At 40.4% G+C, this 15,156-nt stretch overlaps 1 protein-coding gene across 1 annotated transcript in view; it reads left to right on the top strand.

The window, feature by feature from the left end:
* The first annotated feature begins 520 nt into the window (after positions 1–520).
* MYO3A (myosin IIIA) overlaps positions 521–15,156 on the top strand; it is a 211,142-nt gene continuing 196,506 nt past the window's right edge. The window contains exons 1-2 of the mRNA XM_008148896.3: positions 521–688; positions 3,921–4,055. Of these exons, the coding sequence (XP_008147118.2) occupies positions 521–688; positions 3,921–4,055 (303 nt within the window). The remainder of the gene's footprint in view (positions 689–3,920; positions 4,056–15,156) is intronic.

Raw genomic sequence — 15,156 nt, 5'->3', positions numbered from 1 at the left:
TAAGCAAGAGCCATATTTTAAAGGAACTGGTAGGTTATGTTAAAGAAATTTATTCCTAAAAGCAATGTGGAAGAACCCCTTATTGGGTTTTATATAGAGAAGTGTTAAAAGATAAGTTTAAAGTGAGGATTTGCCTTTATGAAGAAGTTGAATTTTATCATCGCTAAGCATGCTAAAATTTTTCACACCTGTGTATAAAGTAGTAAATAAAATGATTTAAATATAGACCTCTTATTTTAACCTGAAAAGAATGAACAGTAATTAATATGGGACTATATTAAACATAGAAATCAAGCCTTGCTTACAAAGCATTATTAAATTCATATGAATCTGTTTGCAAAAAGAATTGAAATTAAAATTTTCCTTGACTCTAAGTACATTTGGTTACTGATGTATATTTTCCATCATATCAGTGAAAATATTAGATAATTTCCCATGAGTTTATGTGTGCTATTTAATATCCCAATCAAATGGAGATGAAACTCTGTACTTTTTCTTTCCAGTGATTTAAACTTTTGAGATGCTGCCATTAATTGGAAAAACAATCATCTTTGATAACTTTCCTGATCCTTCTGATACATGGGAAATCACCGAAACAATTGGCAAAGGAACTTATGGGAAAGTTTTTAAAGTGTTGAATAAGAAAAACGGCCAAAAAGCAGCAGTCAAAATTCTGGATCCGATTCATGTAAGTCACATTGTTTTTATCATGTAATTAACATTGTTTTTGTCTGTAAAAAGTCTGTAAGAACCTTATCTTGATTTATTTATTGCAATTTGAAGAAAATGTGGGGAAAAAGGTCTGATTGTTAGATTTTCCTTGTTTGTATGCTTAACATATAAGATAAGGCTGAAGAAATATTTGATAAATTAATAAATATATAATACAAATAAATACAGCTCACAACAGCTCAATAGTTCATTTTATATTACTTTAGATTTCAAAAAGTTGTAGTAATAGACCCATGGGTTTAGAAGTAGTCCTCACATGTCATCAGGACCAGATCTCCTTTTCTTCTTGCATTTATTTAGGCTGCAGGAGGAATTTTTCTTAAGCCAAGCCAGGATATATTTTTTTTTTAATTTAATTTCGGTCCTGGCCAGTGTGTCTCAGTTTCTTGGAGCATCTTCCCGTACACTGAAAGGTCGTGGGTTTGATTCCTGGTGGGGCATATACCCAGGTAGCAGGTTTAATTTCTGGTCCAGGTGTGTGCAGGAGACAAATGATCAATGCTTCTCTCTTATAGGGATCTTTCTTTCTTTCTTTCTTTCTTTCTTTCTTTCTTTCTTTCTTTCTTTCTTTCTTTCTTTCTTTCTTTCTTTCTTTCTTTCTTCTTTCTTCCTTCCTTCCTTCCTTCCTTCCTTCCTTCCTTCCTTCCTTCCTTCCTTCCTTCCTTCCTTTCTTTCTTCCTCTCTCTCTCTCTCTCTCTCTCTCTCTCTCTCTCTCTCTCTCTCTCTCTCTCGTGTGCAGGAGACAAATGATCAATGTTTCTCTCTTATAGGGATCTTTCTTTCTTTCTTTGTCTCTTTCTCTCTTTCTTTCTTTCTTTCTTTCTTTCTTTCTTTCTTTCTTTCTTTCTTTCTTTCTTTCTTTCTTTCTTTCTTTCTTTCCTTCCTTCCTTCCTTCCTTCCTTCCTTCCTTCCTTCCTTCCTTCCTTCCTTCCTTCCTTCCTTCCTTTTTTCTTCCTCTCTCTCTCTCTCTCTCTCTCTCTCTCTCTCTCTCTCTCAAATCAATAAAAACACATATCCTCAGGTGAGGATTGAAAAACATTAAATTTCATTCAGAGAAGGGAAATTAATTTTCAGGTTTGCTTAAATGGTTTCAACAGTGTTCATTTATAATCAGGTTGAGGTTCCTTGTGAAGAACTGAATTTCATGTTCTGTCTGTTTAAGCAATGCCCAAATGGGATCTCCCTTTACTTTTTCTGGATTAGCAGTAGTGATAAGGGAACCTACTAAGTCTTTCTTTGCTCTGAAGAGCATGAGGAGATTGACAAGATTCTGTTTTCTGGGAATGTGAGCTGGCTCTTTTGGAACATTTTCAGCTACTGGGAGATATGTAGCTCTCCCATAGCACATGGATGAGTGGGAATGAGCTCAGTGGTCACATAATCCCCAAACTCCTCTTGAAAGCCGCTTCTCCATTTATATCACTCTTGCACATGTGATGGGAATGTAGCCTGATATAAATGATGTGATTTGTGGTGGGGGACATCAGAGTCCCAGTCCTCCTCCCAGCTCTCCCACTAACAAAACTGGAGGTCACTACAAAAGGTCTCTGGGCCACTGTTCATCTTAAGATTGATTTTTTTTTTTGGGGGGGGGGGATAGTTTATTTCTACTAAACTCATGCTGACTATAGTGTTTCGTATTATTTTGAGTAAAGAAGAGTGTGGGTTGTGCCCCGCCCCCCACCCCCAGTAACTAGGTAATAATGAGGAAAAATAATGAGCAGCACTATGCTTAGTCTTAACTGATGTGGAAGGTCTTCTCATTTCCCTATTGGAAAGTTCTTACCATTTAAACTAAGGGAAGAGAGACCCAAATTAAGCTGTACCAAAGTGACTGTACCTCTCTCCTCTAGTCTTTGCAATTAGGGATCGGGGTTCATGGTGACAAGAGAAAATATTCCAGACAGATCCAATGGTCTGATTCTATAATCAGTGTCTCCCATTCCCTACTTCTTTATGGAGAAGAACAGATGGCTTTCATAATATAGTCATGTTTGGTATACTACTAACCTAATAAATCATGCTTTGTTGTATTGCTTTAATGGAACATATTGATTGCATAGCTCTAGTATGAAATTTTGCTGCTTTTATTCTTGTCATAGTACCTATGTGATTTTCTAAGAATTATTTACTCTTCATCCATCATGTCACAAGTCAAATAAAAAAGATTTATAACCAAGAGATTATAATCTAAATAAAATAAATTTAAATGCATCCAGGCATTTCACAGGGTGGCTTTTTTTATTAAAAGGGTCTCATTATTATGGATTTTGAACTAGTAAATTTTTCTCCAAAAATAAGGATGGAATGAGTAGGATCAGAAGGTAGCAGGCAGTGGTCTTGCAGGCTAGTCCTGGATCTTGTACTAACCAGCTCTGTGACTAACTTCTCTGAGCTTCAGTGTCTTCCTCTCATATTAGAGCTATGGTTTAAAATTCTTTTCAGTTCTGTGATTCCATCATCTGTCTTAAAACAATGTGGACATTAAATATTACTGTAAAACGGTATTAGAACGCTTTCTTTTATTTATTCCTCTATGAGTTGTTTTATGTATATGTGGTTTTCTAGAAACATGACTACTAGTAAATGGCTCTTTTGAATTTTTATTGACAGGATAGCAACCAATTCTCCTTATTCTTAATGGGTCTTTAGCTAACTAAAGGCTATACACCATTTTATATAATTTAACTGCATTTTAATTTTTTGGAAAGATAAGAATTTATTGTATCTTACTTTTTAGGAAAGGTGGGAATTTATTGTATGACTGGGTTTTATAGCTTATAAATATCCTGTATTTCAAATAAATAAAATGAACTAGCTAAAATTTTTATTTTAAATTAGTGGCCTTGCCATTGAAATGTAGTTAACACTACAAAGTAAAGGAAATCATCTGCAATAGTTCTCCATGTATGCTTCTCTTTAATTGCATACCAAAATAGCCTTTTTAAATCCCTTTTTAATTCAATTTAATTAACATAATTGGAGATGTATTTGATTAGAAGGGAAAATCCCAAACTCTCTCTTTAAACAATGTAACGAGAAAGTTCAATGGACAGTGCTGAGCACAATAAATCTATTATGACTTTGCTTTGACAAAATTAAATTCTCTGTTCAGTTTCTGTAATATGTTTCTTTGATGTTATTCATGCTTTTCTCACAGTTCTCTTCCTATGATTTTTTGAAACTAGGATATTGATGAAGAGATTGAAGCAGAGTATAATATCTTAAAAACTCTTTCTGACCATCCTAATGTGGTCAAATTCTATGGGATGTACTTCAAGAAGGACAAAATAAATGGAGATAAACTTTGGTTGGTTCTTGAGGTAAGTGTTTCAACATTATTTTATGGGTAGAAATTTGCAGTGTGGTCTTGGAATGACGTCATGTTTATGCAACATCGATATCACAAAGCAGTTCTATTGTGTTCCTGACTGGTTACATCCACAGTGGAATGTTGTGCCCAGTTTTGGCTCATCTTTTTTTAAATCCTCACCCAAGGATTTTTCTATTGATTTTTAGAGAGAGTGGAAGGGAGGGAGAGAGAGAGAGAGAGGGAGAGAGAGAGAGAGAGAGAGAGAGAGAGAGAGAGAGAGAGAGAGAAGAGAAACATCGATGTGAGAGCGGCACATCACTTGGTTGCCTCCCGCATGCATCCCGACCAGTGCTGGGGAGCCAGCCTGCAACTGTTCCCTTTCCCGGAATCAAACCTGGACCTTTCAGTCTGTGGGCCAATGCTCTGTCTACTGAGTCAAACTGGCTAGGGCAGGCCCTGTCATCTTAAGACACATTGGAAATTAAAAGCCACAAAGATTATTAAAAATTAAAGGAACAGCCCTAACCGGTTTGGCTCAGTGGATAGAGCGTCAGCCTGTGGACTGAAAGGTCCCAGGTTCGATTCCGGTCACATCCCCAGAAGGAGGTGATCGATGTTTCTCTCTCATTGATGTTTCTAACTCTCTGTCCCTCTCCCTTCTTCTCTGTAAAAAAATCAATAAAATATATATTTTTTTAAAAATTAAAGGAACATCTCCACAATAAAAGCCTAAAATAAACTAGGATTATTTTCCTGGCAGAAGAACAAGCTTAAAGGGGACTTCATTATAATATTTATTTATTCATCCATATTTTATTCAGCTAATACATGATTGAGGCTCTGTGCCAGGTGCTAGGATAGAAGAGAAAATTAATTTAAGTGAGGCTTCATTATGCAAAAATGGTGAGCTGCTGTGGTTCTTTTTTTTTTTTTTTTCTCCTTGTTGAATACTAATGACATAAATTACAAAACCAGGTATTTACATTTGCGGGCGGGGGGGGGGGGGGGGGGCGGAAAACAACAACAGAAATGATGTAGAATACTGACTTAGTTGCCAAAGGAAAGCTGTAGATTCTGCCTTTAATGTCCTGAGAATAGTTTGGACAGTTCTCTCTAATGCCGAGCTCTAGAAGGTGCCTGCTCAGGTAACTGTCCTAGGAGAATGTGGTCTTACTAATTTTCATGGAATATCATTATTCAAGTGATTTAAGAATTTTTTAAAGTTGTTATCATGGCTAGTAAAACCCTTATTGACCACTGTAATATCATATGTTTATTGTGTTCATTATGATTTTATTAGCATGTGATTATTCTTCTTTCAGAATGTTCTGTTTGTTTTCCTGCAGTGGCACAATAATCTTTTATAAATTACATTGTTTCCTTACTCAACATCATATTTTTATTATGAATTATAAAGGATTATAGAAATAATGGATGATAATTGTAGAAAATACTTGAAACTATCAGAACCATTCTTAACAACCATTCTTAACATTATATCCTTTACCTTTTTCTGTATATTTAAATGATTAAAAATATCACATATCAAATTATCCTATTTTTCACTTACTGTAATTTCTTAATTACTTTTTACCTTTTCAAAATAAATACACAGGAAAAAGCAAGTAGAACCAAAAGGCCTAAAATGTAAAGCAATAATAATGTATTGCCCATTTAGTGGTGCCACCTTCTCCTGAGCAGGTCTGTGCTTTTGATGTGTTGGTTGATGTACCTGGAAATGTATGACTGAGCATCTCTGCTCTTTTATGTAGTAATCCATGTTCTGCATTTTAGCAAGGTTATTATTTGCACTTCTGGAACCGGTTTCCTGCTCCATTCTGGAGGTCTGTCATGCATCTCACCTCTGATATATCTCTCTGCTGCTCACCTGGGTAGAATCCATTGTTTTCTGGGTCTCTTCACCTCCATGTTCCAACTTGATTTCTCTGTTTTGTACATCATGTAATGAATGGTATGCGCCTTACTCTCATAATCTGCTGTAGTGATGTCATCACATCTTGAGTCTCTTCAGTCCGGCCCTCTGTAGGGAACAAAACCTCCGGTCTCTTGCTGGGTGAGTGTGTGAGGAGTACCAGGCAGGCTCTGGATGTGGATAGCTTGTATGTGGGTTAAGAGGGGTCAAGTGTTTTGATTAGAGACTTCCAAAGAACTCCTTGTGTTCTGCATCGCTCCTTCCTACTCCACCTCCACTTTCACTGCGACTCAGTCCTGTCTGGGCTAATCTGCTCACCGAGTACTTTAGTTTGTGGCGTCCTTTGCATTGCTACATCAGTTACCACTCGTTATCTGATTTCCACATTGAAAAATTTTATTGAACCTCTTGTCCGCTGCTCTCTCTTTTTCTGTTCTCTATTTTCTTGTGATTTATACTTTTTTATTCCTTTACTAGCATTTTAACGGAGATTCATGAGTGAGAGGAAATAAATTTATATGTTTAATCTGCCACCTTCAATTGAACCATAGAGGCTTTCAAAACTGTAAAATAATATTTTCAAGAGCCTTTCCAAAATTTGAAACTGTGTATTATATTATTATATAGAAGTTTAAAAATTTTAAATAACCAGCTGTGTTTTTTAGAAATAGGCAAATTATTAGGATTTCAGAATTATTTTGTACTTCTCAATTAACTTTTAAATAGCTTTATGTTTTTAGTTAAATCACACATGAAAACAAAGCAAAACTTAGTTACCTAATAATGCAATGTAAATTATGAGTTTAAGCCATTTTGCCTTAAATTAATGGAGAATTTTAAAGGACTTACTTCATGTTTGTGTTTGTATATTTGAGATGTAATGCGGTGCAAATCCTTAGTGTAGTCTTGAATAAAATTTCATGTCTTTGTATCCTTCAAAACATTTTCAATTATTGCATCTTTACTATTTTCCATGTAGAATCATCGGCAGATGATTAGACATTGTAATGTAGGCCTACATGGGCAAGGACACAAGATATAAATCTTTGCCTTTAAAAATATTGAATGAGATCAGTCATTGTCTTCTATGATGATCAAATCCTATACTGACATTCATTATCACGTGGAATTAGGTAAGAGTTGAGACTCCTGATCATAGTTAGATGTTCTTTTCAGAGGACAGAAAAGATTGATTAAAATGGTTTTGGAACATCCAGTAAAGTGAAGCAGCTTCCTGATATAATGAATCAGTAGAGACTTAACAGCTTCTTTGAGGTTTGTCCTTATATTTTATTATCAGGTGTGGTATTGGAAATATCTCTAAATAGCTTGAGAAAAAAAGAATAAATGGTAGTTTATTATAATGGGATTTCAGAGATCTAATCTATCTGAACTTACAAAGTGAAGGGAAGGGGGTAAAGATAGCAAGAAGCTAACTGATATAAGATAATTGAATTGCATATGTAAATCAATTACACATTACATATACACATAAGTGGCCAGATGTATAATTACCTGATTTATAAACATGAATGGTGCAAATGCTGCTTTAGAGGAACTTTCAGAAAATTGGCTTGTGGCATCAATACTTTATTCTACAAAATGACTGCTAATTATACCTATTATTGTAATAAAGCCCAAATTAATTATTTTGCATGAGGATACCAAAAGAGTGGCACAAAAGAGGCTGTGATGTTACCTACCAAGCCATGCTAACAATGCTTGGTTTCTAATGTGAATCTACATAAGGAAGATGTGTCCCAGAGGGGCTGAGCCACCATCACACACCTCATTATCAGTCTGGCATGTGGGTAAGCGCTATGCCAGCTTAGACCAACTGCTGCCCAGTGACTTTTTACCAGGAAAAATCATTTTATTTATATTTCAAAATAGAATTGAAATCCTAAGAATAATGTGTATGTAGATCCTTCCGGGCAGTCTGTTTTATCTATTATTTAGTTGTGATTTAAATTATTTCTTTCACTTTGATATAGTTTTTTTTTTCTTTCTTGTATCTTTTCTTCATTTTATTATACTACTAGTAGCCCAGTGCACGAAATTCATGCACATTGAAAGGGAATTAATTAGATGAAATATTTTAATATTGCTATTTGCCCTTTCTCTATAGTAAAAGTGTGAGAGATAAAAGGAAATGAGTACAATGTATATGAAAATAATACATAATTTTATTAATAACTAAACAATAACAAATGATATAACAACAAACTCGAAATATAAAAACAACATTGATGCAAATAATGACTGATAAAGTGATTAAACTTATTCTAATATCTCCCTGTATACCACATTAAGAGTAAAAACACTTTCAGAGTGCTTGACTAATTTCCCTTGAGATAAAGTATTTACAACTTTAACTTTAACGTAACATGCTCTTTGAACTCAAGAGAAAGCAACAGCCATAACTGGTTTGGCTCAGTGGATAGAGCGTCGCCCTGTGGACTGAAAGGTCCCAGGTTCGATTCCGGTCAAGGGCATGTACCTTGGTTGCGGGCACATCCCCTGTACGAGGTGTGCAGAAGGCAGCTGATCGAAGTTTCTCTCTCATCGATGTTTCTAACTCTCTATCCCTCTCCCTTCTTCTCTGTAAAAAAATCAATATAATATTGATTTATCCTTTATATAGGATAAATCAATATTATATTGTTTTAAAAAATAATTTAAAAAAAAAAGAGAGAGAGAGAAAGCAACATATAACTGACCATGTTCAAAAACGGGTTCAGGTAGGAATATTCCTACTCTGTCTAGAGTTTGTCCTTGTGATTTATTAATAGTCATCACAAATGCTGGCATAATGGGAAACTATCTTCGAATTAATTTAAATGGGTGGCCAGTGTCAGAAGGGGACAAATCAATTCTTGGAATCAGAACAATCTCTCCCTCTGCAGATCCTGTTAATATTTCAGCTTTGATAATGTTAGGTCACAATCTTTTGATAATAAATCTGGTACAATTACAAAGACCCCATTTACTATTAAGATTTCTCTATAGCATGATGATTGCACCCACTTTCAATTTTAATTTATGACACAGCATTCCAGAAGGAGTAATACTATTAAGAAATTCAATAGGAAAATTTTCCTTTTCAGCATCATCTGTTGAATCAATGGAATAATCACTCAAATAGGTGTGAAAATCTCCATCAAGTATATCAAAATTTCTTCATTTAATTTTTGAACATGCTCATTTTTTCAACAAAGAATTGCACGTTTAGATATATTTTTAATATTATCTGTAGATATACTATTTCCAAAGGTGGCTTTAATAATAGATCCATTAAAAATCATTTCATGGGGAATTTCAATAATATCCGTTCCTAAATGAAAACTGCTATCAAGTTTGCCATCTCCAAGTTTTACTAACCATTCACTATAAGCAGAATCCTCTGATCTCATATTTGTTTTAAGAGACAACTGTCTGAAACATCCCCAAACACTACAGTACTTTAAACTTATTTGTACTATGGCCAATCGTATAGCATGGCAACACAAAAATCCCCTCTGAAAAGAACTTTCCCACCAAATGCAACATTCAAATTAGCACCAGCGAGAGCTTTATATGTATGGCAAGTGTGCGAGTCAAAGTTTATTTTTAAATTTCCAGTGTGCGTCATATGTACCGGTTGGTCGGACGGATGGACAAATGTCGATCACTTAGCCTTTTATCTATACAGATTATGAGTCATGATTTTACCTTTTTAAAAAATTATCCTTTAATACCTCCAAAGCACAATGAGTAAGAATCTGAAGGTTTATGTGGCTTTTATTTGGTTTCTAGGACAAAGTTCTTTCCTTTACCCACCACTCTCTTCTCTCCTTTTACTCTTGAATGTTAATTCCAACATAATTTTTGTAACATCTCTTGAAAAGGATCCCACCAAGTTTTTGATAGTCCACATGATAAAACTTACAGAAAAATACAGCATGAGACTTTCATTCTCTCACTAACTTCATATAACTGTTATTCCTCAGTCTCTATAGAATGAAAAAGGAAAATAAAAGTGCCTTCTCTCATTCCAAGGTCTTTCTCAGTCAGGCAACCACAAAAAGAATGAGCCTACAATTCATGCCATGTAATCTCTATCAGGCATAATTCAAATCAAATCCCATCAGGCAAAGTCTGGGATAATTAAAATGTATAAGAGAACAGTGGTGACCTGGGGGAGAACTTATGAAACCTTGTCTCCTGCTTTTGCTGAATATTCTTTTTGTTATACTAGACTCCAAGTCCCTATCGGGGACCTGGTCAGGCGGCTGCAGGCGCTAACCCATGCCGCCTGCCCTGGTCCGTGATCCATGATCACGCCGCCTGCCCAGGTCCGCGATCCATGATGACGGACCTGGGCAGGTGGCTGAGGGCGCTAACCCACGCCACCTGCCCTGGACCGTGATCCGTGATGGCGGACCTGGGCAGGCTGCTACGGGCGCTAACCCACGACGTCTGCCCTGGTCCGTGATCCGTGATGCTGGACTTGGGCAGGCGGCTGCGGGCACTAACCCACGCCACCTGCCCTGGTCCGTGATCCCTGATAGGGGCTTCGAGTCAGCCGCTGCTGGTGGCGGCTGACTCGAAGCCCCTATCCGGGACCTGGTCAGCCGGCTGCCAGTGCTAACCCCCAGTCCACCATCATGGCTTGGATCCCACCGGCAGTGGGTGCTGCCCCCTCCCCCCGCCATCTTTGCTGGTTTAATGTGTATATTTGCTCCTGATTGGCCGGTGGGCGTGGCTTATGGGTGTAGCGAAGGTACAGTCAATTTGCATATTACTGTTTTATTAGGTAGGATAACTAGAGGCCCAGTGCACGAAATTCATGCAGGGGGGACGCAAGGGGGTCCCTAAGCCAGGCCTACACCCTCTCCAATCTGGGACCCCTCAAGGGATCGGGTCTAAATGGGCAGTCGGACATCCCTCTCACAATCCAGGACTGCTGGCTCCCAACTGCTCACCTGCCTGCCTTCCTGATTGCCCCTAACCGCTTCTGCCTGCCAGCCTGATCACCCCCTAACCACTCCCCTGCCAGCCTGATTGATGCCTAACTGCTCTCCTGCTAGCCTGTTTGCCCCCAACTTCCCTCCTCTGCCAGCCTGGTCACCCCTAACTGCCCTCCCCTGCAGGGTTGATTGACCCAACTGCCCTCCTTTGCAGGCCTGGTCCCTCTCAACTGCCCTCCCTTGCAGGCCTGGTGCCTCCCAACTGCCCTCCCCTGCTTGCCTGATCGCCCACAACTGCCCTTCCTTGCAGGCCTGGTCCCTCCCCACTGCCCTCCCCTGCTGGCCATATTGTGGTGGCCATCTTGTGTCCACATGGGGGCAGGATCTTTGACCACATGGGATCAGCCATCTTGTGTGTTGGAGTGATGGTCAATCTGCATATTACTCTTTTATTAGATAGGATAGAGGCCTGGTGCATGGGTGGAGGCCAGCTGGTTTGCCCTGAAGGGTGTCCTGGATCAGGGTGGGGGTTCCCTTGGGACGTGGGGCAGCCTGGGCAAGGGGGCCTGTGGTGGTTTGCAGGCCAGCCACGACCCCCCAGCGACCCAAGTGGAGGCCCTGGCATCTGGAATTTATTTATCTTCTACAACTGAAACTTTGTAGCCTGGAGCGGAGCCAAGCCTCCTGCTTGCTCTGTGGTGGCAGCCATTTCTGTTGGAATTTATGTATCTTCTATAATTGAAACTTTGTAGCCTGGAGTGAAGGCCTGAGCCAGCCAGGGCTGCAGAAGCTTGGCTTCCTCCATCACCCGGGGCAACCTTAGCCTCCTGCTCTTCCAGCTCAGTGGCTGCCACCATTTCTGTTGGAATTTATTTACCTTCTATAATTGAAACTTTGTACCCTTGAGTGGAGGCCTGGGCCTGCCAGGGTGTGTGGAAAACTTGGCTCCATTGCCAGGGAAACCCAAGCCTCCCTCCTGCTCTCTGTGGCCACAGCCATCTTGGTTGGGGTTAATTTGCATACTCGCTCTGATTGGCTGGTGGGTGTGGCTTGTGGGTGTAGCAGTGATGGTTAATTTGCATATTACTCTTTCATTAGATAGGATTTTTAGTATGTTTCATTGAATTGAGAGAGAGAGAAACATCCATATAAGAGAGAAGCATTGATCAGTTGCCTCCCATAGCACTCCGACCGGGTTTCAAACCCACAACCTGGGTGTGTGCCCTGACCAGGAATCGACTGGAGTCCTTTTTGTGCATGAGACAGCGTTCAACCAACAGATCCACACTGGCCAGGGCATACTATAAGTTTTTGAGCATGAATAATATACAAGGTTCTGTTTGGGAATTCTTTCCTTCTAAATTTTCTGTGTATTTATCTTCAGACTATAAATGTTGCCCTGATTTAGTAAAAGAGTACTAGTTGCTAGCCTTCTGAAATTCCAGTTATGCAGTTGAAATGAAATGACCTACTAAGAGAAGAGGTAGAACATTTTTTGCTATGGGATGTGATTAGTTTTTCTTTTACAGGAAGGTCTATGGAGATTTTTACTGTCATTTAACATTTTAGGTTTTCCTAATCATGAAGACATAAAGGGAGAACTAATTATTTTTTTATCTATGCCTCATTTTAAAGTACCATACTTATGTTAATTTTTGCCTATTGCTACCTCATCCCTTGGCTGACCTGCGTAGTAAAATACAGATACGGTAGTCCCCCTTATTCATGGGGGATAGATGTGTTCCCAGACCTCCAGTGGATGCCTAAAGCCATGGATAGTACTGAGCTTTATATGTACTACTAGAGGCCCGGTGTACAAAAATTTTTGCACTCGGTGGGGTCCCTCAGCCTGACCTGAGCCCTCTTGCAGTCCAGGACCCCTTGAGGGATGTCCACCTACCAGCTGGGAGTGAGCCTAAGCCGCAGTCGGACATTCTTAGCACTGCCATGGAGGCGGGCGAGGCTCTGCCTTGGCAGCTGCGCTCGCTGCCATCAGCCCGGCTTGTGGCTGAGGAGCACTCCCCCTGTGGAAGCGCACTGACCACCAGAGGGCAGCTCCTGCATTGAGTGTCTGCCCCTTGGTGGTCAGTGCACATCATAGTGACCTGTCATTTCCGTTCCGCCATTATGGTCAATTTGTGTATTATTCTTTTACTAGCTTTCCCGTTGCAGGAAAATTCCTGCAATGGGATTTCCTGCTGCACTCTACCCCGCCTCCGTTCCTCCCTTGCCGCCCGCCTCGCCTTCTCCTCCGGCCTGCCCGCGTTTCCCTTCGCCCCCGGCCCCGCCTCCGCCCCGCCCTTGCTGCCCGCCTCGCCTTCTCCTCCAGCCCGCCCGCGTTTCCCTTCACCCCCGGCCCCGCCTCCGCTTGGCCCTTGCCGCCGGCCCTGCCTTCTCCTCCAGCCCGCCCGCGTTTCCCTTCACCCCTGGCCCCGCCTCCGCCCCGCCCTTGTCACCGGCCCCGCCTTCTCCTCCAGCCCGCCCGCGTTTCCCTTCACCCCCGGCCCCGCCTCCGCCCCACCCTTGTCACCGGCCCCGCCTTCTCCTCCAGCCCGCCCACATTTCCCTTCACCCCCGGCCCCGCCTCCGCTCGGCCCTTGCCGCCGGCCCTGCCTTCTCCTCCAGCCCGCCCGCGTTTCCCTTCACCCCTGGCCCCGCCTCCGCCCCACCCTTGTCACCAGCCCCGCCTTCTCCTCCAGCCTGCCCGTGTTTCCCTTCGGCCCCGGACCCGCCTCCGCTCCGCCCCTGCCGCCGGCCCCGCCTTCTCCTCCAGCCCGCCTTCGTTTCCCTTCGCCTACGGCCCTGACTTCGCTCCTCCCTTCTCCTCCCCCCGCCCCCCTGGCTTGCTTGCTTCTTCGAAGCTTTACTCCCCTTTGCAGCTCTTGGCTTCTTTCGACACTGTCTTGATATGCAAATTAGCCACCATCTTTGTTGGGGCAATTTGCATACTCGTCCTGATTGGTTGGTGGGTGTGGCTTGGCTGGTGGGCGTGGCTTAGGTGTAGCGAAGGTGTGGTCAATTTGCATATTTGTCTATTATTAGATTAGATTAGATAGGATTTTTTTTCCTATACATATACACCTATGATAAAGTTTATTTATGCGTAAATTAGGCACAGGAAGAGATTAATAACAATGACTGAAAATAAAATAGAACAAGTATAACAATATACTGTAATAAAAGTTATGTGAATGTGGTCTCTACTCTCTGTGTCTCAAAATACCTTATGTACTCTATGAACAGTGTAGATATGCTGGATAGAGGGGTGATTCATGTCCTGGCCGGATGGAGCAGACAGCAGTAGAGTTCATCATTGAAACTACTCAGAATGGCATGCAATAGAAAACTTATAGATTGTTTATTTCTGGATTTTTCCATTTAATATTTTTAGACTGTGGTTGATCTTGGTTAACTGAAACCCTGGGAAAAAAAAGACTGCCGATAAGAGGGGAACTACTGTGCCTCTTTTGGTTTTGTACTTTCTTTAACTCCTAATGTCTCCAGTTGAAGGTCAGTGGCAAGGACCGAGGGGGACATGAGAGTTGGTTAGGTTTCTGCATATGATTATCACTGAACCTGGAGACTGACAGAGTCAAAATTGAGTCATTAAGCATTTGCTACTGATGATGACAAATGGAAAAACTGAGATGTAACTAATTTTCCCCTTCTGGGTTGGATGAACAGCTACATTTTAAATCCATAAGCAATCCAGTCTTCTCTCTCAGATGCTATTTTCCTAGTGTTCCCTCAGCCAGAATGGAGCCAAGCATTCAGAGTTAGGACATCTTTGTGTTAAAAGACCCTCTCCCTCATAATTCAGTCTGAGGTATAATTACTCCTTTTGCAGTGGTGCTGCACACTGCATTCTGTTATTTATCTGAATTGGTCCTGATTTGTTCATTCTTAACAGTGACATTGCTTTCTCTCATTGCTTTCCAATTATAGCCGTTTTTCTCTTTGAAATTATATCCCTTTCAAGGCATCAAAGACTAAAAATTACAGGTGGTATTTGAAAGCACAAAAATTCAGTAAATAATCATAAAGCCTCTCAAATACGTATTTCAGGTAATCGATGTGGTTTTTGTAGACAAGTACTACTTTCATATGACATGCATTAGTAGTTATTCTGTCTTTATACTTGCATCTAGCAATCCTGTCATGAGGAAAGTAAACATAGGATGATAGAAAGTAAAATGAAGGAATGGTTTCTTTTTCTTTTCTTTTTTTTT

The sequence above is a fragment of the Eptesicus fuscus genome, chromosome 2, assembly GCF_027574615.1.
Source record: "Eptesicus fuscus isolate TK198812 chromosome 2, DD_ASM_mEF_20220401, whole genome shotgun sequence".
NCBI lineage: Eukaryota > Metazoa > Chordata > Mammalia > Chiroptera > Vespertilionidae > Eptesicus > Eptesicus fuscus.
The sequence above is the reverse complement of the archived record's forward strand: the minus strand, read 5'-3'. Positions and strand labels throughout refer to the sequence as shown.